General features: G+C 44.0%; 1 protein-coding gene and 1 long non-coding RNA gene across 4 annotated transcripts in view; one reads left to right on the top strand and one right to left on the bottom strand.

Moving 5' to 3' along the window:
- LOC127672851 (NXPE family member 3-like) overlaps positions 1–19,775 on the bottom strand; it is a 73,763-nt gene extending 53,988 nt beyond the window's left edge. Inside the window, exons 1-4 of one of the 3 annotated variants that reach the window (XM_052168249.1) lie at positions 19,563–19,619; positions 18,810–18,882; positions 2,310–3,052; positions 840–922 (exon numbers count right to left, since the gene is read on the bottom strand). In XM_052168249.1, the coding sequence (XP_052024209.1) occupies positions 840–922; positions 2,310–3,052; positions 18,810–18,824 (841 nt within the window). In that variant the 5' untranslated portion in view covers positions 18,825–18,882; positions 19,563–19,619. Of the gene's footprint in view, positions 1–839; positions 923–2,309; positions 3,053–18,809; positions 18,883–19,562 lie in introns of all 3 variants that reach the window. The other 2 variants (XM_052168248.1, XM_052168247.1) reach the window with 2 other exon arrangements.
- The window catches only part of LOC127672852 (uncharacterized), a 61,414-nt gene that overhangs the window by 31,300 nt on the left and 5,746 nt on the right, over positions 1–24,368 (top strand). The window lies entirely within an intron of this gene.

Here is a 24,368-nt window from a genome sequence, read left to right as displayed (position 1 = left end):
GGCACATGCTTAATTCAGTGGTTTCTTACTTCTTGGAGGGAGGCACCAATGCTATCAATTTCTTCGTTTTTGAGGGAGAACCAAGGGAGAGAGAGTCTGGGACCCTCTGAATATGGATGCTTGATTAGTCAGGGTTGGTCACTTTGCGAACACTGCATTTGGAGCCTCTGTGGGCAATAATATGCAGTGGACCTGGGTCCTACCTGACTGCCTTGCTTTCTGACTGTGGCCTGAAGGAGCAGAATTAGCTCTTCTTCAAGCTTGAGCTCTGCACACCAACTACCCAGACACCCTTGCGCTGTCAGGATCCACCTTTTTGTCTCTGATTACTAGCGATTTTCAAACCACTGAAACCCATTGCCTTGACGGAGGGAGGGGCAGGAGCCAACAACAACAAAACTGGAATCCACCATAGGAGCCAGTGAGATGGCTCGGCAGGTAAAGCAGCCTGCTCCCAAGCCTGAAGACCTGAGTTCAACTCCTGGGACTCACTGTAGGAAGAGAGTACTAACTTCTGCAAGTTGTCCTCTGATCTCCATGTGTCTGATATGACACATATGTTCTTGTACACATACACACAGAGTGCACAAAACATGCATTGGAAAGCGTAACACAACTTAAAGTAAAAGAAGATAGAGAACAATTGGGGAGAACATTTTGGTATTAGCCTGGTCTCCGTATACTTCTGCACAGGAGAGTGAACCCACCCATACAACAATGCACATATTTAACTGCATGTGAACACGCGCACACACACACACACACACCACACTCACAAACCCACAGACCATCTAAGCTGATGCCCATCCCCCACCCCATCATGACCCAGCCTCACTCACCCAAGTTACTCACGTTCCCCCGGGCTGCTCGTAGGACCAGGATTGGAGGTACTCCTGAAGGGAGTTTCTGGTCAGTCACGTTCCTGAGGAAACACTGAGTGTGAGCTTTGAGGGAGGTTGACCAGGTGAAAAGCAGGTTTGCAAAGAGTAGACCATGTCTGACCGGTTATTTATCCTCTGCCTAAATACAGGTCACTGTGTTAAAGTGAGCACACTAACATGGGGGAGTATAGTGGTTAGGAGGAATACACAAGGAAAGGACTTATCAGTTCACTAATAGTTAAGATAACAGAAGAGCCATATAGTTCTCTTCTATAATAAACAGAGCTCCACAGCACACGAGAAAATGGAATTTTCCTGCCACTACACTCTAGAAAGCACAATAAATTTTGTTACTGTTGTTCCACAAACATGCAGTTGCTAGGGAAGGTAGCACACTCCCTCTGCTTTTTTGACACAGGGTTTCATTCTCGTGCTTCCCAGGATGAACTTGTATTCACTCTGTGTGGTGGTTTGAGTATGCCTAGCCAAGGGAGTGCTGCCAAGTAAGTGGCACTATTTGAAGGTGTGGCCTTGTTGGAGTCGGTGCATCACTGTGGGCTTGGGCTTTAAACCCTCATTCTAGCTGCCTGGAAGCCAGTCTACTCCTGGCTGGCTTCAGATGAAGATGTAGAACGTTCAGCACTGCCTGCACTATGCCTGCCTGGATGCTGCTATGTTCCTGCCTTGATGACAGTGGACTGAATCTCTGAACCTGAAAGCCAGTCCCAATTAGATGTTGCCCTTATGAGAGTTGCCTTGGTCATGGTGTATTTTCATGGCAGTAAAACCCTAACTAAGACACTATGTAACCAAGGAGAACCTTGAAATCTTGGTTTTTATGCCTCAATAACACAAGAAATTCAAGTTCAATCTGAGGTGCAGGAATCTCTAGGTGATGATGATGGTAATGAAGATGAAAAGCTTGGCTTGTTGCCAAGCCCAGCAGACTGAGATTGATACCTGGGCCCTACATGGTAGAAGGAGAGAACTGACTTCCTCCTGTTGTCTTCTTACCTCCACATGCCTATGATTAAGACTGGGACTCACAGGCTGGAGAGGTGGCTCAGTGGTAAGAGCACTGACTACTCTTCCAAAGGTCCCGAGTTCAAATCCCAGCAACCACATGGTGGCTCACAATCATCCATTATGAGGTCTGATGCCATCTTCTGGTGTCTTCTGAAGACAGCTACTTACATATAATAAATAAATCTTTGGGCTAGATCAAGCAGGCCCAGAGCAAGCAGAGGTCCTGAGTTCAATTCCAAGCAACCACATGATGGCTTACACCATCTATATAACTACAGTGTACTCATATACATTAAATAAATAAATAGATAGATAGATAGATAGATAGATAGACTGATAAATTGATAATTAATTTAAAAAAAAAAGACTGGCACTACTTATTTCAAATTCTAAATTTCTTACCCAGCCAGCAGGTCTTCATCATGTGACGTGGTCACCTTCAGATAACTTCCACTTGAGTGACCCACTAGAGCATTGCAGGGCAAAGTAGGGGGTTGAGCACAGAACCAGATCTCCCCAGAAACCACATCCTTGTACTGGCAGGTAGGACCTTTGGCTCCAGTTGACTGGGGGTCCACATTACAGACGACAGTCTCTTCAGAGCCATCTGTTCCTCGGAAATACCCTCTGAAATCAACAGTGGCTCGCTTTTCTCTCCAGACTCTTTGCAGGACCCCAACTGCCTCGCTGGAGTGGATCAGCCGCACTTGCACCCGGGCCCAGCCAGCCCAGAGCAGGGGGAAGGACAAGAGGTAAGTGCCATTCTCCAGATCCTTCACCTCCCCTGGGACTCCTGCTCTCAATTCTGGGCCCAGCAGCTGTGCCCGAAAGAGATCTCCTCCGTGAGCCTTGGGCCTACCCCAGTGATCCCTAGCCACCAGGATGGCCTCTAGATTACTTCCCAGAGTATAGTTGGCCTGGGCAGGACCCTTCAAGTGGTAGGTGGAGGTTCTGGGGCTGGTAGAATCCAAAAAGTGATCCCTGTGTCCACCAGTTAGGGGCCAGTATAGAAGGTTGGCCATGTTGGAGAGTTCTTGAGGGAGAGAGTCCCAGTTGATGGTCTCTGAGATATTTTTAGAGGCAGGACGGGGTTGTGGGAGCCACCGGACTACGGGCTCACTCCAAGGCATCATGAGGCAGAACAGCTGTGGGTAAAGAGAGAGGATTATGCCAGTGTGTTGTGTGTGTCCCATGTTCTTCCTCAAAGAAGGTGTTCCTATTGGGGGAGTAGCACCTAGGTGTCCTACCTGTCTTTGTCTTTCTTTCTGTGTTTCATAAGCCTGGCATTTGAGTCACCATGACCTTCGTGTGAGAGAAAAATCTCAAGGCTGGGGTGATGCTGTAGAATTTCTCGGCAGTCACAATTGAGTCACTACATGGTACCAAAAAATTGGGGTCCCTGCTTTGATTCTTCCTCTTTTTTAAAAGCTGTATGTGTATGCGTGGTTTGCATTCATCTGTATGTGTGCTACGTACCTGATGCCCAAGGAGACAAGAAGGGAATATCGCATTGCCCAGACCTAGAGTTACAATTTGTTGTGTCCTGCATTATGGGTGCTGAGAACTGAACCCAGGTACTCTGAAAAGCAGTGAATGCCTCTTGGGTTCTCTCTCTCTCTCTCTCTCTCTCTCTCTCTCTCTCTCTCTCTCTCTCTCTCTCTCTCTCTCTCTCTCTCCAAACAGATGCACACTATGGCCTGCATGTGAAGGTCTGAGGATAATGTGTAGGTCATTTCTCTCCTTTATCCATGTCCAGGGGATCAAATCAGTTCATCAGGCTTGGTGACTAGCTCCCTCCCCCGCTGAGCCGTCCTCCTGATCACACTGTTGACGTTGTCTGATATGCTGGACAACAGTAGCACAATATTTGGCTTTAAACTTATATAATAGGAGCTGGAGAGATGGCTCAGTGGTTAAGAGTACTACCTGCTCTTCCAGAGGTCCTGAGTTCAATTCCCAGCAACCACATGGTGGCTTACAACCATCAGATCACTGTGGCCATCCTGGTCTACAGAGTGAGTTCCAGGACAGCCAGGGCTACAGAGAAACTGTCTCAAAAAACAAAACAACAAAACAAAAAACAACAACCCCACCCCACCCCCTAAAAAAAACCTTATATAACAAAAAGCTTATAATTAAATATCTATATACAAGTATATATGTGATTCAAGTCTTGCATAGGGTATACATTTGTATGTATGTAATTCATATTCAACTCTGTGTGTATGTTATATGGATTTAGCTCTGTGTGTTTATGAGCATGCAACTTAGATGGAGCTCTCATTTAAACATATATACCCAGGGAACACAATTGTTTGTAAATAGCAGTCATGTGAGCATGTGGCCGGCAGCCTCCCATGGGTCTTCCCTGTCCTAAGATGACCTCATGGCCTGAAGTGGCAATCATAAATCTTCTTAGTTCTAAGGGACACTCTCTTTATTACCGTATCTCCTTTAGAGAGAGAGATTAGAAGAAAAACTCACAAGTCCCATATTTTAAATTGGTCTGAATTTTTATATGATGATAGAAATTCAGGTATATTCTTTGCAACATCCTCTGTGTGTGATTCATCCCTGGTTCAAAATATTCTTTACAGGATGGTGAAATTTCACGATTATAAAGGTCTATTCAGATTAAGAAGAGGTAATTGAAAATGTATGCTTAACTGCTTATGCATTTGCTGGTATGTGGACACTCCGTGCTTGTTTCTGACCAGTCCTAAATGCGTGAATAGATGGGGTTCCTTTCTCCTGGCACCACTGACTGACTCAAGTCGCCTCTCAGGTTTCTGGCCACTGGATTTCAGAGAACACAAGTGCAGATGTTATTTCAATATGTATAATTGTGAAGTTGTTTTATACAGTTCTCCTTTATTGCTGGCTCTGTAATTGGGTTATCACTCTCCATTTTAAGACATAGGCATGTTTTTATTCTTTTTTTTTCAAGTTTGTGGTTTTCTGTCTCCTGGTGTTTCTTTTTTTTTTTATTCGATATATTTTTATTTACATTTCAAATGATTTCCCATTTTCTAGCCCCCCACTCCCTGAAAGTCCCATAAGCCCCCTTCTCTCCCCCTGTCCTCCCACCCACCCCTTCCCACTTCCCCATTCTGGTTTTGCTGAATACTGCTTCACTGAGTCTTTCCAGAACAAGGGGCCACTCCTCCTTTCTTCTTGTACCTCATTTGATGTGTGGATTATGTTTTGGGTATTCCAGATTTCTAGGTTAATATCCACTTATTAGTGAGTGCATACCATGATTCACCTTTTGAGTCTCAAATCCAAATGGATCAAGGACCTCCACATAAAGCCAGACACTCTGAAGCTAATAGAAAAGAAACTGGGGAAGACCCTTGAGGACATCGGTACAGGGAGAAAGTTTCTGAACAGAACACCAATAGCGTATGCTCTAAGAGCAAGAATTGACAAATGGGACCTCATAAAATTACAAAGTTTCTGTAAGGCAAAGGACACCATCAAGAGGACAAATCGGCAACCAACAAATTGGGAAAAGATCTTCACCAATCCTACATCAGATAGAGGGCTAATATCGAATATATATAAAGAACTCAAGAAGTTAGACTCCAGAAAACCAAACAACCCTATTAAAAAATTGGGTACAGAGTTAAACAAAGAATTCTCACCTGAAGAACTTCGGATGGTGGAGAAGCATCTTAAAAAATTCTCAACTTCATTAGTCATTAGGGAAATGCAAATCAAAACAACTCTGATATTTCACCTTACACCAGTCAGAATGGCTAAGATTAAAAATTCAGGAGACAGTAGGTGTTGGAGAGGGTGTGGAGAAAGAGGAACACTCCTCCACTGCTGGTGGGGTTGCAAAATGGTACAACCACTCTGGAAATCAGTCTGGCGGTTCCTCCGAAAACTGGGCACCTCACTTCCAGAAGATCCTGCTATACCACTCCTGGGCATATAACCCAGAGGATTCCCCACCATGTAATAAGGATACATGCTCTACTATGTTCATAACAGCCCTATTTATAATTGCCAGATGCTGGAAAGAACCCAGGTATCCCTCAACAGAAGAGTGGATGCAAAAAATGTGGTATATCTACACAATGGAGTACTATTTAGCCATTAGAAACAATGAATTCATGAAATTCTTAGGCAAATGGATGGAGCTAGAGAACATCATACTAAGTGAGGTAACCCAGACTCAAAAGGTGAATTATTTATTTATTCTAAAGAGTTATTCATTTATTTTATTTATATGAGTATAACAATTTTCTCTTCAGACACACCAGAAGAGGGCATCAGATATCATTACAGATCATTGTGAGCCACCATTATGGTTCCTGGGATTTGAACTCAGGACCTTCAGAAGAGCAGTCAGTGCTCTGAACCGCTGAGCCATCTCTCCAGCCTGCAGGAATGTTGTTAAAATTCACGTTCAAAAACAGTATTATTGACCTATAAGTTACTGGATATGGTTAATTCTCATGACTTCAGGTTAATAATTGAAAGTCTGTACTTTGATAATTTTAAATCATGTGACATGATTCTATTCTGGGATATAAACAACATGTGGCTGCTTGACATCTTAACAATAGGATAAAGAAGGTGGAACTACAGCTTCACTGCCATCTTGGTTAAGGGCAGCCACATGGCTGGCAGCCATCTCTGTTATTGGAAGTCATGACTTCACTTACATCTAGATCAACATGTGACATGAGCAGGTCTCCAAAGACGCTGTTAAATACAGACTGACAGTTGATCAATGGAATCGCATCAAAGACCCAGAAATCAACCCACAAGCCTATGGACATTTGATTTTTGAGAAAGGAGCCAAAGCCATGCAATGGAAAAGGGAGAGCATTTTCAACAAGTGGTGCTGGTCTAACTGGATGTCTGCATGTAGAAGAATGCAAACAGATCCATATTTATCACCCTGCACAGAACTAAAATCCAAGTGGATCAATGACCTCAGTGTAAAACCAGGTACACTGCAAAGTAGACAAATAGAATATTAGAATAGAAAGTGCTGAATATCTTGGAATTCAGTGATATAGGAGACAACTTTCTGAACAGTCGGGGGAGGGTTCAGGTATAGGGACATCAGGGGAGAGAGAATAGAAATCGGAGGTGATTGGGGAGGAGCATCTCTAGACATGCCAGGGACCTGCATATAGGGAGGCTCAGGGTGTCTGTGGTGTGACTCTTGCTGAAACTCCTAGCAGTAGAGGATCGGGAAAGTGGCCACTTCCTGGAGCCAGACAGGACTCTCAGTGGAGGGATAAGGACAACAACCCACCCACAAAACCTCGGACTTAAACTGTGTCCTGCTTACAAGATGTGCAGGGGACAAAGATAAAACAGAGTCAGAGGGAACGGCCAACCAATGACTGGCCCAAATTGAGACCCATCTCATGGGCAAGCACCAATCCCTGACACTATTAATGATACTCTATTTTACTTGCAGACAGGATCTAGAACAACTGTCCCTTGAGAGGCTCCACCCAACAGTTGACCAAAAGAAATGCCAAGACCCACAGCTGGACATCAGCTGGAGCTCAGGGAGTCTTGTGGAAGCATCAGGGGAAGGACCGAGGGACCTGAAGACAACAGGGACTCCACAGAAGACCAACAGAGTCAACTAATCTGGACCCTTGGGGTCTCCAGGGACTGACCCTCAAGCCAAAGCTATAGATTATTTATAAAATAAATTATAAGGAAACTGTAATGTTCCAAAATGATACACCATACAAAGGTCAGAAGAGTTCCCAGTCTCTTTGTGGACTGTGCTTATAAATTAAAAACTTTTATTTTGATACTAGAAAAGCTTCAACTCAAATTCATGATTCTTAATACTCAACCCGAACAGAAATGGAATCTTCTCCTAGTTTCATGAAAGATACTGTAATAAAGAAATGCAAGTTGCTAAGTCAGGAACCTTAAATCTTTAAATGTGTTCAGAAATGATGAAATCTTTAAATGTGTTCAGAAATGTATTTGAAGTCGTTCTAAGAACTGATGCAGTTAATTATGACTGAGTTTTATGTAGACTCTGATTTAACAGATGCAGGGTACAGTTTAGAGCAGAGAACTAAAAACAGACAAAGGTTATTTATCTCAGATGTGCTTGCAAGCTAGAAGGCCTCAAGCCCGTCAGAGAATCTGTTGACTAAGGCATTTCATATATTTAAACCTATTGTCCTGGACAGACACTCCAAAATCCTAACAGTAACCCCTCAAGGGCTCCAGGAAGACATGGGCATGAAGACCCAAAGCTCCACCTGGATTGTGGTACGCTAACCACTGGGAACACTGCCCTCAATGCCTCACCCAATGCTTGGGCTCAGCTTGAACTGTGGACAAACAGGACACCTGGAGAATTAATTGTCCCATATTGCCTATGATAAGGTGAGGTCAGTCTTTCCTATGTTCTTCCTCCACAGAACAAGCTTCTCATCTTCTGGGCCTGATTGCCAAAGACTGCCTCTGCCTCGGTGCCATGGAGACCACAGGAGACTGGGACAGCTGTCTGGGGAGAGGACTATGGACTAGTCTGCCATTTTAATTGATGTCTAGGCTATTGGCATTAGAATATATCCTCTCTGCTTTCTGATAAGATTGATGGCTAAGCTAACTGTAACTCTAAGCCAGAGCACAAGAGACAACTAACTCCTTACCCTGAGGTAATCCACTACCACCTTAGTTCATTATTCAATTCATTAGCTAGTTAAGACAACCAGGTCTCTGATTAAAAGAGTCAAACAGGCTTCCCTTGCTCACAGGCTTCAAGTTGAAGATAAACAGGTTTCAGAATTAACTTTCTACTATTCCTTTATCTAAAGGATCTCACTGTACAGTTACTGCTCCCAGGGATCAACCACCTGTGACTCATGGTGAATCACTAGATAGGAAAACAAAGTAAATTTTGTGTAAGGCTGAGGATAGAGAAGTTTAACTTATGAGGACCTAAGAAAGTGCTCTAGGGTTTAAGGTGTTTTAAGGTTAGTTAATGCAATCAAAAGCTTAAATGGCGATTAAGTGGTTAAATGTATATAGAAGAACGTCTGGGGGAATCAGTATCCCTGACCTCAAGCAATACTACAGGGCAATTGGTACAGTGACAAACAGGTAAACCAATGGAATAGAACTGAAGACCCAGAAATGAACCCACACACCTATGGTCACTTGATCTTTGGCAAAAGAGCAACCACCATCCAGTGGAAAAAAGAGCCTTTTCAACAAGTGGTGCTGGTTCAACTGGAGGTCAGCATGTAGAAGAATGCAAATCGATCCATTCTTATCTCCTTGTACTAAGCTCAAGTCCAAGTGGATCAAGGACCTCCACATAAAACCAGACACACTGAAACTAATAGAAAAGAAACTGGCAAAGAGCCTTGAGCACATTGGCACAGGGGAAATTTTCCTGAACAGATCACCATTATGTTCTAAGATCAAGAATTGACAAATGGGACCTCATAAAATTACAAAGTTTCTATAAGGCAAAGGACTCTGTCAAAAGGACAAAACGGCGACCAACAAATTGGGAAAAGATCTTTATCAACCTACATCCGACAGAGGGCTAATATCCAAGATATACAAAGTACTCCAGAAGGTAGAGTTCAGAGAGCCAAATAACCCTATTAAAAATGGGGTACAGGGCTAAACAAAGAATTTTCACCTGAGGAATATTGAATGGCTGAGAAGCACCTAAAGAAATGTTCAACATTCTTAGTCATCAGGGAAATGTTAATCAAAACAACCCTGAGATTTCACTTCACACCAGTCAGAATGGCTAAGATCAAAAACTCAGGAGGCAGCAGGTGTTGGCCAGGACGTGGAGAAAGAGGAACACTCCTCCACTGCTGGTGGGATTGTAAGATGGTACAACCACTCTGGAAATCAGTCTGGTGGTTCCACAGAAAACTGGATACTTGTGGAGGACACTGTTATACTACTCCTGGGCATATACCCAGAGGATTCCCCAGCATGTAATAAGGACACATGCTCCACAATGTTCATAGCAGCCCTATTTATAATAGCCAAAAGCTGCAAAGAACCCAGATGTTCCTCAACAGAGGAATGGATACAGAAAATGTGGTATATTTACACTATGGAGTACTACTCAGCAATTAAAAACAACCAATTCATAAAATTCTTAGGCAAGTGGGTAAACCAGAGAATATCATCCTAAGTGAGGTGACCCAATCACAAAAGAACACATTCATTCATAAGCGGATATTAGCCCAGAAGCTCCGAATACCCAAGACACATTTCACATATTAAATGATGCCCAAGAAGAAGGAAGGAGAGGCCCCTGGTCCTAAAAAGGCTCAGTGCAGCAGTGTAGGGGAATACCAGGATAGGGGAGCAGGAAGGGGTTGATTGGGGAACAGGGGGTGGGTAGAGGGCTTATGGGACTTTCGGGGAGGAGGGGATCCAGGAAAGGGGAAATCATTTGAAATGAAAATAAAGAATATATCTAATAAAAACAAACAAAAAAACCCCCAAAAAAACCTTTAAAAGAATTCTTCAGATTTCCTCCTCTGGCTATGGTACTGTTGTGTTAGGACTTTGAAAGCCCAGAGTTTTACCATTGATCTGTGGAGCTCTGAGAAGTTAGTAGTCTAACTCTGGTAAAGCCTTCCACTCTAGGATCAACTATCACAGTCACAAGCTCAAGATTTCAAATTTCCTTTGGTCATCTTTCAAGTATAGACTTTCATTGTGCTAAACCTATGTCTGCCCAGTCTTCTGGAGAGAGGGAAGAAGCCCCTCTTTCACAGTCTGTAGTCATTCTGAAAATCAAGAGCACGTGAGCTGTTGCCCTCCTGTTCCACAGAAGGCTTTTGTCTTTCTGAACTTGCCTTAAGGACTGTTTATGCTTTTAACACAAAAAACCAAACCAAAATAAAAACACTGTTTCCCAAGCCTCTACTATGATGCATAGATGTATGTCCACTGCTTTTATCTCCAATGTGGATTTCAGTACAGATTACAAATGATAGTAATGCTAACCTCTCTAAAATTAATCTCTTTGTCTAAGTTCAAAATGATTCTTGCTCAAATGCTCAAAATGATGCTCAAAATGATTCAGAGCACCCACTTAGATCCACCGCTCAAATGGACTCCATGTAAATACCCTGTCAATCAACAGACTTTTCCTCACCTACCGAGGGTGGGACTCCTGTCTTAGTCAGGGTTTCTATTTCTGCACAAACATCATGACAAGGAAGCAAGTTGGGGAGGGAAGGGTTTATTCTGCTAACAATTACACATAGCTGTTCATCACAAAAGGAAGTCAGGACTGGAACTCAAGCAGGTCAGGAAGCAGAAGCTGATGCACAGGCCATGGAGGGATGTTTCTTACTGGCTTGCTTCCCCTGGCTTGCTCAGCTTGCTTTCTTATAGAACCCAAGACTACCAGCCCAGGAATGGCACCACCCACAAGGGCCCCCCCCCCTTGATCACAGAGAAAATGCCTTACAACTGGACCTAATAGAGGCCTTTTCTCTGTGATAACTCCAGCTTGTGTCAAGCTGACACACAAAACCAGCCAGTACAACTCCTCTCCCATTACCTGGTTTTAGGATTCCCTCCCTGCAACTACCGGGATCATCGGCCTAAAAGTTTCAATTGTACACCTAAGAAAAAATATTTCTCCCTAACAGCCTTAACTATCTTCTCCCTCTAATATACATGTGTATGTTCTAGTATCCTGTCAAGTCCAGGTGTTTCCTTGAGCTCTGCATTCAGGAAGGAGCAAGAGCAGATGCCCACAGGTGCTCCAGGCTAGCCCTACACACTGCTTAAGCTGGGCCTGCACTTTCATGACCACAGAATTCTCCCAGCAGTGAAAGAGTCAGCTCTCCCAGGATTTGACTAACAACTCAGTATTCTTAGTATCCCCCAAAATGACATTGCCCCCTAGACAGCAGAAAATTGTTTAAAGAACATAACATACTCACTCCTGCTCCACAATTGCCCCTTCTTAGTTTCTCATTTTTAATTAAACACAAGCGAGACATGTCGCCTTATGGGACATTCTACCATGCTCCTCCCAGGAACCTTGTGTCATTGGCTTATGTCATCAGCGGTTGCTGTTCCCTACAGGTGCACCAGGTGTGCGCTGTGTATGAAAGGACTGTCCCCTTGTCTCTCTCCTGCTTCCTGTCCTTCTGTGCTTCCTCTCCTCTCCACCCTCATTGCAGTCCCTAAGCAGCTTGCAGAAAAATCCATCAGAGCAGTCGCTAGCCCATCTTTTCTGTCCCAGCCTATGTCTGCCTTAAGATGCCCCTCAGGAGCTGTCAAAATGGAGACAACAGGACTGCTCCTCAGCTGCAGCCATCACAGGAGTTCTCCACAGTGGCTCATCCTTTCCCATCTCAGCAGGAGCTGTCCTGCAGGAGCTCTCCACAGTCCCTCCTTTCCACCCTCCCCAAGGAGCTGCATAGATATGGCGCCTCAGCCAAGGCCACCTGGGACCAGGTAGGACTTTCTACTCTAAGTCATGGGCCTGATGCAGGGAAAGGGTGTGTGTGTGGGGGGGGGGGGGTCGTGGTGGGGAAGGCCACCAATCCCTGGACATGAAAACTCACCAATTCTTGAGCCCCCCAAGTTCAAGACTTGAAATCCCCAAATCTCTTGAGTCTGGAAATCGCTATCATGAACAGCTCCGCCCACTAAGAAATCCTGTGTAAGCCCTGCCATTTGTTAATTCCCACTCCTGGAAGCAGAGGGCAGCCAGCCCTGAGTCTGTAGCTCCTCTCCCAGGACCCTCCAATAAATCTCTTTTATGAGATTTGCTGCCTGGTGTGACTCTCATCAGAAGAAGCCAAGTGCCAGGAGCCAACAGGTATATCTTAGCATATATGACTCCATATTTGACTCACTCCCAGGGCCAAGCTTCTATTTCTCACGGATTGAATTGTTTTTTAGTAATCAGCTGACCCTTTTGTAGTTAGGCAGTTAGCTTGAAAAATAGCTGGCTGCCCTGACAAGACATCCTGCTTGGTGGAAATCTCTCTTTTACCATGGGAACTTCCCACCCCTGAACAGTTAAGAGTTTTCCCCCTCGCTTACTACTTATAGGCCTGTAAAAATAAAGTTTCTTTGGAGCTTGATGAGGTCACCTGTCTTGCTCTAATTCTTCGTGTCTCTTGTCCCCCATTCATTGGTTCTCTCCTCAGGTTCATGCTGAAGACCCCGCTGGCCAGCCGGGGCATCTTGGCGCCCAGACCTGGGACCTGAGACATGAGATTTCCAGTGAACGCTTCTCAACATGTCCGGCCGGACACATCGAGATCGCTGCGAAAATTCGAGTCCCGAGTGAAGATGTGCATTGTGATCACCAGAGGATTGCCTGCCTGTGAGATCGATCCGAGGAAAAGTTGAGTGTGGTGCAGTCGTGGGACAGCCATTGATTAAGCCTGACTCATTAAGGAGTCCCTCAAGAGACCAGGAACTGGGGTTAAAAAGAAAGATTTACACACAATTTTTTGCTTTCGTTGGAGACATGTGTCCATGGTTCCCTCAGGAAAGGAACGATTGATGAAAGAGGTGGGGGAGAGTAGAAGACTGTCTCCAGGATTTCTATAAACTTTTTGGGCCCAAGAAGCTGCCTGCTCAAGCCTTTTCCTACTGGAATCTGGTCAGTGAAGTTCTCAGGGTTCATAATCATTCCCTTGATATTAAGAAAGTAGTTAGAGAGGGCGAAAATGTTCTTCAAAGAGCATCCAGACCTCCCTCTGTACGTGAGTCGGCTTCCATTCCCATACCTGACCCTGAGACCTTTAAAGATGAGCTCAAAAAGTCCCCGCCTCTGAGGTGATTTCGGAGCCACCTGCTAAAAAGATTTATTCTTCTCTTAAAAACTCTAAAGGAATTCAAACAATGGAGTCCACAGGAGGTCTCCTACCAGAAGAGACCATTTTCCTGGAGGAGGAAAAAAAGCCACAGGCTTTTTCTGCCTTTCACTTTAAATCTCTTCCCTAAGCTTCTCCTCCCCCAGAGCTTGGCTCAGCCGGTGCACTTCCGTTTTGTGCACCCGTCCTAGATTTTGATCATATCTCTGATTATGTGGATAAAGCGAAAGCAAAACTTTCCCGAGAAACATTTTGCAACAAAAAAGAGAACATTTATAGTTGATTAAGGAACTCCAGGCACTCGACTTAAAATTAAGCAGCACTGCTCTCTGGGGGAGGGGGAAGCCCAGGAGAAAATCTCCGACCTTCCTAGGGGCCCCAGGAGTGAGGAGCTTCCTAATTCTCTTCCCTCTCTGTCTATTGCCTGTCCTTGGCGGGCCAATCTGTCCATATCTGTCAAGACATATCTATTTTATGTCAAGTCTGTGTTTTCGTTTTGTGGTTTGAGTGTTTGTTGTTCTGTGTTTCCTGTTCAAAAGAATAAACGGGTAAAACTGTATCTGCGGGTTGTTCACCCTTTGATTTAGTTTTTAACTAATTGAATAAAAAGTGAAAAAGAGAGAAAAAATAGATAGGTAGCAATCTCGACTGGCAAATCTCAATTTGGAGACTGGCACCTGTAGTTAGGAGTCTTGCACAGTTCAGAAACCCTGCCAGGAACTTCTCTGTACAAGCAGCTCTTGAAGGGACCAGAAGCTTCTTGGCTTCTATGGTAAGGGAGCTGGTGGCTGCTTTGCGTACAAAAATCTCTGTGATTGTGATTATTGGCTTCAGCAGGTAACAAGGAACTCCTCTCTTAAAATTACACATAGAAAGGGTAAGAAAAATTTTGTTTGGTACAAACGTATAAGATTCATGAAGCGGTTTAATTTTGTTTTTGATTGGTCATAAAGGTATAAATATGTCCTACATGCTTTGATTATAGAGTATTAGCTTATAAGTTATTGAGTATGATTTAAAAAAGTGTAACGTATAAAAAAAAAAGTTAGCAGCTTAAAACTGGTAATTCAGGTTTGGAGTCATTTTAGACAACACATGACATGAACCAGCACAGGAAATCAGGCCTCTAAAGATACTTCCAAACTGGAATAATATTTCGTGTAGTTCTTTTCCTAGAAACTAGACCTATAAGGGATAAGATTTAAAACAATGTCTCTTTGATGAGGTATTAAAAGTTGCACTGCCAAGCATTCGTATATGAGAACTGGCAGTCAAAACTATGTAACGTGAAAGTAATGCCTTTGGTATTGATTTTAAAGAAAATAGATTGTTTTAAAATTGAGTTTTGTTTTCCAAAGTTGTGGTTATGCTCTAATATTACAAAAGAAACTTAAGAATTATGGCTGAAGTGCCAGTGTTCCTTTGACTGCACTTTGCAGTCAGATCCCAAGCAAGCAGAGTTTTTGGAGATCTTCAAGCAGGGGTTTCTTTGGTTACACAATTGGCTTATGAGAATGCTAATGTAGTCTGCCACACAGCCATCCAGCCATCCAAAGCAACGACAGACTTATATTCATCTTTGTGCAGAAATTGGACCCACATACAATCAGTGTCTGGCTATGACTGCTGCCTTGCAGGGGATTACAGTACAAATAATGCCTTCACAACACCAAGGTGATAAGAATTGTTTCAAGTTTGGGGGCATAAATCATTGTAAGAAAGATTGTCCAAAAAAAAATTAAAGATCGAGACAGCAGAATTGCTCCCCTGGAATCTGTCCTCACGGAAGGAGGGATAATCACTGACCTCAAGCAATAGTCTCAAATAAATATTTACATTTCAAGTTGCAAAGCTCAGAGCTGCCTCAGAGGCTTGTGTGACACTGCCTGCCTAGGGAAGATTTTTGGGCCCTCACCTCCCCTTCAGCGAATTCCTCTTAGGCCAAAACATCATTATTACAGATCTATCAAGGTGTTGTTCAAAATAAAGTTCAAGTTTAAGATTTACGAAAGGTTCACGAGACTATGAAACTTAGGAAGTTATTAAAAACTGGCCTGCCTTCCTCATATAAAGCTATTATGAGTTTGGAAAATTGTTTTTATATTATTCCTTTGCATTCTGATGATTGTAAAGGGTTTGTGAAGCGATATCATTGGAAAGTTTTGCCTCAAGGAATGGCTAATTGCCTCACCATATGTGAGAAACAATTTTTTTTTTTTTTTGTCTCTGAGTCAATACAAGAAGCTGAGACTTCTAACCTTTCAGCGTATATTATTCATGGAGTTTTACTACAGGCTTTTGATCCTATACTATGGGCTTTAAAATTTTTAAAGTAGTTGTTGCTCCAGAAAAGATCTGTATGAAAAGGGGTATCTGTATCCCATTAAAAGAGTCCCCCCAAATCTTTTAAGCCATACAATGTTTATATTGAATTTCCTAACCTTGGATCAACAAGGAAAATCAGCTGCCGAGTGATCGCCTTTGGCATCCAGAAACCAAACTTAATCGTGCTACAGTCTTGGGGAATGATCCACTAACCCTTCAATGAAAAGACCCTGACCCCGTGCTTATATGGGGCAGAGGGTCTGTCCCTTCCCCCACAGCACTGAGCTGGACTTCTCAGCCCATTTGCGACATTCCTGGCTGGCAGCCCCCACCCTTCTGCTGGTGTTATCTTTGGCCCTTGTTCTGTTGAGAACAATACAGCTGCTTTCACCTTGACAACCAAGGGGGGGGGGCAGGGTTGTTTTCTAAAGACTATATATATTGGCTGAATAATTGTAAAAATCAGTCTCGATCGGCAAAATGTCGTCCTGACTCATTTCTCTTTCATTCCCTTCCGGTTTATGCCCAGAATTCTCTTCCAGGTCTCCAGTTCACATGTGGCCGCGGGCGGCTACAAGGGTCAGCTTGTATTTATGATATAAAAGAGGGAGCAGCCAGATGGCTGCCTGAATGCTTAATAAAACAAATCCATGCCATATGAACTAACCCCGATTCCAGGGAGTGAAACAACCCCTGTGAGATTCTCCAACAATTTTCTCTCTTTTCAGGAACATGGATTGCATCGAATCAAAATGAAGATTTCTGTGGATCTGACATGCTGTGACCCCATCTGTTGGTATTCTGTCTAAGCCCCACCCCACACTTACCTGGCAACAGGTATGCCCCACCCCATAGACCTGACCCACTATAAAAGGGGCTACTTGCCCCTCCCCTCTCTCTCCCTGTTCTCTCTCATCACACTCTCTCCTCTCTGCCCCTTGGGCTCTCCTCCACTCCCCCCTCTCTCCACGTGGTCATGGCTGGCCTCCACTACTCTCCTCTCTCTCTCTCTCTCTCTCTCTCTCTGCCCCTCTGCCTTTCTCTACTTCCATTATAACACTAACTCCCAACCTCTACCCTGAATAAACTCTATTCTATACCATGTCTGTGTGCCTGTGGTCCCTCAGGGGGAAGAGGTGCTTGGGCAAGGGCCCGCCTGGGTGCCCCCTCCCCCCACACCACCATGACACACTCCCTTAGCCCCCATTCTCTCTTCTTAAGCCCCTTCATTGATGCATTGGCCTTTCACCATCAGGATCAGAAGAACTGTCCTCTGCAAGCTGACCTTTCGCATGGCACTTTTTCATGGCAGAAAACTATACCAACCACGCTAAAACGTGGAGTTATGGCCCTCCCCTGGCCACTGCTGATTGTCCACCTAAAGGATGTCAGCAGCCCATTTGGTTACATTTTACTGATTTTTAAGGCTCCACCGGGAAAGACTGCCCCTGCCCTTTGTTTTCTGTTTGATCAGAGCCATCCACCACGTAAAAGTAACTGGATTGAGGAGAACATTGGCTGTCCCTGGCAGACCTGTAAGATACATGAGGTTGTCACACTCAAAGAGGATCAAGTAGTTATCAGAGTCCTTATAGTCAGCATAAATTTTTATCGGTCCAGTTCAGGATTTATCTGGGTCGTTTGGGATCCATGGGACACACGTTGGACCTCACCACTTAAAGGAGCCGTGTATACGACTAGAGATACAAGCTGGCCCAGTAGCCGTATTTATATCTGGCAATCCTACATCCAGGCACAATCTACTATATATTCTGATATTTCAAAACATGAGGAGCAGTTAAATAATCAACTTTCTTCATCTCCCTGACACCCCTTTTTTTAGCTCGCCCTTCTTAGAGAGATGCTAATGCTCGCTATCTAATATTGCAGGTAGTGATTATGTCTCTGCATGCTTTCTTTGTGCAGCCCCCGGTCTCACCCCCCCTACCCACCCCCACCCCTCACTCCCCGGCCGTCCCTTATCCTGTTACCCTGGGGCCATTTATTCTTGGCAGAATTACCTGTTTTATTCGACAACAAATCGGCTCCCTGGCATCAAATTCTATACAAGCATACTATCATCGACTCGACTTAGCAGCCCCCGGCCTTGATGATCCTTCTGTAAGCGGACCTCCTACAGGAGCTACATTGAACTCAGATCTATGTATGTCCACTTATGAGCAGACAAGGGCACCAGTGAGGGGTGCAAGGCAAAGCACTACAAGGAGAGGACCATGTTTTCTGCCTCTGAGTCCCCTTTGATGCAAACCTGGTTGCTTAGATGTTGGTCTTTAAAGGCGTTCCTTAAAATAACGACTAACAAGGAAGCCTAAACCCTCTCCTCCCAAAAAGACACCATAACACATCTAGGAGGACCAGGTCAATAGCAGTTGACTGTGTACTTGATCAATATCTTCTTACCTTAAATCTAATACAAAAGGAGGAGATGCTGGGAGCCAACAGGTATATCTTAGCATATTTGACTCCATATTTAACTCACTCCCAGGGCCAAGCTTCTATTTCTCACGGATTGAATTGTTTTTTAGTAATCAGCTGACCCTTTTGTAGTTAGGCAGTTAGCTTGAAAAATAGCTGGCTGCCCTGACAAGACATTCTGCTTGGTGGAAAGTTCTCTTTTACCATGGGAACTTCCCACCCCGAACAGTTAAGAGTTTTCCTCCTCGCTTACTACTTATAGGCCTGTAAAAAATAAAGTTTCTTTGGAGCTTGATGAGGTCACCTGTCTTGCTCTCATTCTTCGTGTCTCTTGTCCCCCATTTGTTCGTTCTCTCCTCGGGTTCACGCTGAAGACCCTGCTGGCCGTGGCAGCCAAGAAGCAATGAAGAGAAGACGGGAAGAAGGGAAAAAAGGAAGAAGGGAAGAAGGAAGAAGGAAGAGAAGCAAGGCTGAGGTTCCTCAGGGAGTCCTCAGCTCAGCTGGGAATATCTTCCCCTGGGAGCTGCAATGCCTTTGCTGAGAAGGCTTCCTTCCAGAGCTGTGTGGTTGCCTCAGGATGCCCTTCCCTTGACACACTGTCCCACCTCAGAGATGTGTGGATCCTGAGCTCCTGAGTCTCAGGATACCTTTGCATTGGAATGCCTTCTCTACTCAGAGCCGTATGGTTCCCGGGCTGCTGAGTCCCAGGATACCCTTCCATCTGAGCAGAAACACTCACACTCATGCCTATTGTACTGTCTGTCTGTCTGCCTGCCTGTTTGCCTGTCTACATGTCCACTTGTCTGCCTCTGCCCCTTCTCCAGGCTCTTACTCCTCTCTCTTCCCCCAATAAGCCTCCTTTACACCGCATTTGTTGCCTGGTGTACTTCCTCATGAATTCCTTGGCATGGGACCACTATGTTACCCCCCCCACCCCTGCCATGCTCCACTGTAATTTATAACTATGAGAGCTTCCCCCAGTCCACTCTCCAAGATTGAAGAAGTTTAGCAATCTACACATATGGAGAAGACAACGAGAGTCAGGGAAAGTACTTACCAAAACCAGAAAGACCAACCCCACAGCCAGAATCTTGTAGTCTTTGAATTGCCCCATGAAAGGATCCACACAGCCTAGTGAACAGAGGTTGGAAAAGACAGGACATGAGTAGCTTGAGACAGAAAAGGAGGAGAGGTTCAGTCAGTCAGGTTCACTGACTCCTTTGGGTGAGTCAGCTTGCCTCGAAAAGTAAAATTAAATAAAAAAAACAAAAACAAAAACCCATAAATCCAGTTGTAGTGATACTGAACTGCTGGCACCTCTGTCTCTAGAGAACACAAGCAGGAAGGGCGTGCCTAGGAGGAAAGCCAGAAGCAGTCATTCCAGTTGGCTTGTGTTACTGAGACTATAGAAGCTTTTCCTCCTGGTGCCTGCTCGAATTGTCCATCTATTCAACAGTGTGCTCACAGCATTAGCAAACTAAGGAACTGCATCCTGTCCTTTACATTGGAAACACAAACTTTCTCATTTCAGACCTTTGAGGCATGGAGGACCCAAACCACTCATGTTACTTTGAATTTATGACTACTGAAACTTCATCTTTTTAAAGGTGTCCTTTTGGATAAATATGGTGTCCTGTATTTATAAATAAACACTTGGTAAGAATTTGTACAAAGCAAGTGTTTAAAAATAAAATATGTGAGGAATCTGAAAAGTTTTTTTTTTCCCCTAGAATATTTACTCTATGTGGTAAGGAATGCAAACACAATTACATGTTTCTCAAATTCACTTGGAGGTTAAAGGGGTTAAGCCAAAGTGCAACCAATAGAAGTTAGCGTATTTTGGAGTTTTCACCTAATAGTATTTTGGTTATAGCCTGAGAATTTACTACATCAGAGTGCTTACAAGATGTAGGAAAAACTAGAGTCTTGCGGTTAAGTCCTTCTTTTGTTGAACTGTTCTGCTGTGAGGCCAGACACGTTTGTGTTTCATTTACAGCATCAGCTGGGTATGTACAGTCATGCTTACATGGGAGCTCTATTGCTTTCTTTTTCTTTAAAGATTTGTTTGTTTCTTATGTATACAGTGTTCTGCCTGCATGTATGCCTGCATGTGTGCCCCCACAGGGCCAGAAGAGGGCACCAGAACTCATTAGAAATGGTTTTGAACCACCATGTGGTTGAGGGCACCAGATCTCATTACATATGGATTTGAACCACCATGCAGTTGTTGGGAATTGAACTCTGGACCTCTGGAAGAGCATTCAGTGCTCTTAACCTCTGAGCCACCTCTTCAGAATCTCTCCACTGCTTTCTCCTTCAGCATTTTCTGTGATTACTGACCAGGGACTTTTGAGTATCCTGTTACCTGGTAGGAGAGTCTTCTTGAGCTCAAAATACAAATTGCTGTGGATTTTAAAGATCCCAGATCTTACAGCCTTAGGTTTAAATCTGAACAGATAGTGACCATTGTTAACTAAGTGGACTTTGTTGTTTTTCTAATTTTGTGCTCGCCCTTGATCTGACAAATGCTCAGACTCTGACCAGGGGGTTAGAAGAGGCTCATGAGATCCTGTCCTCAGTTACAGGCATTATCTTACAGACTAAGTTAAACTCCTGTTTGTGATTAGTACTCAATGGTTCTCAAAGCAGCTTGACATCTGTGAGTACAGCTTTTGTCCCGGGCCTCCCCATGCTGTGAGGTATGTAGAGGTCTGTGCTGGAGCACATTACAGGAAAGCACTCTGCCTCTCCCTAACTAGTCAGCTACAGGGCATAATTCTGGGCATGGCTCCATGTAGCTTCAGGAACATATTATTGTGTCCTGCCTGAAATTTAGCTTTGTCAAATAGCTCTCTATGCATTTTCTTTCTAGAATTCCTATTGAAAGGACCTGTGTCAGCACAGGTCACAAGACATTCTCAGCACTGGGAAATGTATTTGTCCTGGAGGTAAAAAGGGCAGGAAATAAGCATCAGAGACAGGAGACAGAAGACTCAGGGGTCAGAGTTATTTATCCCCAGGACAAAGAGTTGCCTCTAGACAGAGAAGGGACAGGCTTGGCCCATATGCAAAGAGTGGTTTATAAAGAGAAAGGGGGAACCCTGTGTTAGGGTGAGTCGGTGTGCTTTGATTGGGCACGTTCATTAGAGCAGCCCAAAGGGGGATTTTAATTGTTGGACTTCAATACATAGATTGCTGGATCTTGGTAACCAGCCTCAAGAGCAGGAAGTGACCAAATAAGAGAATAGACCTTGGTGGTTATCTTTAGGGATGAAATCTAATGGTTTTGAGCAAGGGGGAGAAGGGAAGAGGGAAAACCTGTTGGATGCTTGGCTCTTCAAGAGCCCTTCACCTCTTACCACTAAAAACTAATGAGGGACCTACTTATACTAGCAAGAGCTTTAAAGGATTATGCAGTTTATGCATATTAATCATGTTACTAAAATCCATTACAATACACCAGATCAAGCCACATAGAGACAACACTTTGAAATACTTAATTGGCAAATTTTAAAAATAGAGGTCCTGAGGGACCCTAAGGGGTTTTCCTGTCCCACACCCTCCTTACAGCTTCCTCCTCCTGCCTGGAGTCAATGCTTGGCCAAGCTCCATTTTCCACCCACAGGAACATTCTTGAGTAAAAAGATTCTCAGAATGTACTGACTGATAGTCACCTGACCCTCTGGAAAGTTCCAGGTAGAGTTAAAATGTGTATCATGCTTGCAAGCCAATAGATTTTAAGGCCAGTATGCTTAGCCAATAAGTTTGAACTGTAACCTTGCTGATATAATCTGTGCCCCTAAATAGTATAAAAACTGCTTGCAGTAGCCATTCAGGGTTGCCTTCTAGTCACCCCTCTTTGAAGGACTAGTTGAAGGTCGACCCCTACGTGCCAGAAAATGAGCCTCTTGCCTTTGCATCAATCTGTATCTCATTGTGTCACTCGGGGGCATGTTGAAATAAGTACCACTGACCAAGGGTCTTGGTCTTATGGTAGTGTCCATATCAATCACAAAGAATTAATGGATAACATGGGAGACACCAAAACTTCAAAGCATCTGGCAAAAACTTTGGAGAAGCTGTAAGTTCCTGCTATACTACTGACCCCCAAAATGATGGTTTTGGGTTTATAGACTTGACTGCATCTTAATCCTCAACTTGTCAATGCAGAACGCAAATGACTTTTTTTGTGTGTTATAAAAGGAACCCCTGTACCAGGAGACAGCATCATGTTATTGTGCCATGCGAAGGATGTATTTTATCCTTATAGACAAGTTTCCTGGATACAAGGTGGTATACAAATATTTAGGCACATGGATGAGAGACAGTTTGGTTGGATTAATATAATAGATTGAAACAGTTAACTCAGGAACCTTAAAGGTCAGAGACTGGGTTGCATTCCTCAGACCACAAGGGGTAGGGGGAGGCAGAACTAAGGGTGAGCACACATTCCGAAGGACTGACCATTGGCCACCTACCTCATCATCTAACAACCAATTCGTTTGAACGTAAAACTGTTCTGCCAATCACACTGTGCTTAATGGTGGCTGCCTTGAAAAGGGTATAAAAGCCCACACAGCAGAAGAAGCAGGGTCATTCTCTCTTCATGTGTAGAGTGGCCCCAGCATGCTGGTTTTAATAAAAATTCCTCATGCATTTTGCATCAATTCCATCTCTGTGTGGTTTCACTCAGGGGATCTGGTAAGTTAAGAGAGTTTGGGTCTTACATTTGGTGCGTTGGCCGGGAACCCTCCTATGGGAACTGCTGGAGGAGAGGAATCGGAGGTACCATGTTTTGTTTTTGGTCTGTGTCACTGTTTGTCAAAATCTGAGTGTGTAAGCCTGTCTGAAATTTCAGTTTTGCTTGCAAGCATCTGGGGGCTTGGAGAGCCTGTCTGATGCAGTGAGTTTGACTGACAGATGTGCTAGAGTAGACAGTGGGGGTCTGGAGGATGCTCCAGGCCCTGGAGAGGGCTGGGTAAGGCTCTTCTCCATCTGTGAATGGCAAGACAGTAATGGCAGGAGCTGAGTTTTGCTAAAATCTGATTTATCTGGTTCCTATGGCATGTGCAGGAGCACCTGGTGTCTGAAACTGGGCCCATCTAGGGGCAAATTGTGTGTTGATTGTCCTTGCTCTGTGTTCTTGGACCTAGAGGCCTGACTGTGGCAGGGTCAGGCTGTCTGTGTGGTGATTGTTTTTTCTCTGAGTTGGTTTGTATCTTGTTCTGTGTTTTTTGACTTAGATGGACAACATTGTTTGGACATGAGACCAAGTGAAAAGCAACTCTGTTTCTTATAGGGGCCTTAGACTTACAGAGGGCAAGAATCTGGTCATGTGACTCAAGCATGCCAAGTCAGAACAAAGGAAAGACAGAATACTGGAACACTGTGGACCCCTAGTGGGGAAAATGAATCTTAACAAGACACTCAAGGCCTTACCACACCTGAATTCTGGGTTTAAGCTGGTACAGATAGCTTATTTCATTTGTTTTAAATTGTTTAGATTATTATGATGGGTGTGATATTGAACTTTGTAGTTATATTATTCCTCTGGGAGAGAGGTCAAAATAAGGGATTTTCTGGCTCCAGGATGTGTTGATTAAACAAAAATCTTTGTCTTTATGTTCTTAAAAAGGGTGATTAGACTCTGGACATCTTCCAGAGCTATTTGGATCAGAAATGATGGAGGGAGAGTTCCAGAGGACTAGATTCTAAAATATCAAACTGAAAATCTGTCTTTGTGATACTAAAATCTTGTTTTGAGATGTATACTACAGAAAATACCACCCCCTTCATATCTCAACTCCCATATTCAGCTTGAAGAAGTTATGAGGAGTCGTCGACCCAGTTCTCTGGGATTTGG

The sequence above is a fragment of the Apodemus sylvaticus genome, chromosome 22, assembly GCF_947179515.1.
Source record: "Apodemus sylvaticus chromosome 22, mApoSyl1.1, whole genome shotgun sequence".
In the NCBI taxonomy this organism is placed as follows: Eukaryota; Metazoa; Chordata; class Mammalia; order Rodentia; family Muridae; genus Apodemus; species Apodemus sylvaticus.
The sequence above is the reverse complement of the archived record's forward strand: the minus strand, read 5'-3'. Positions and strand labels throughout refer to the sequence as shown.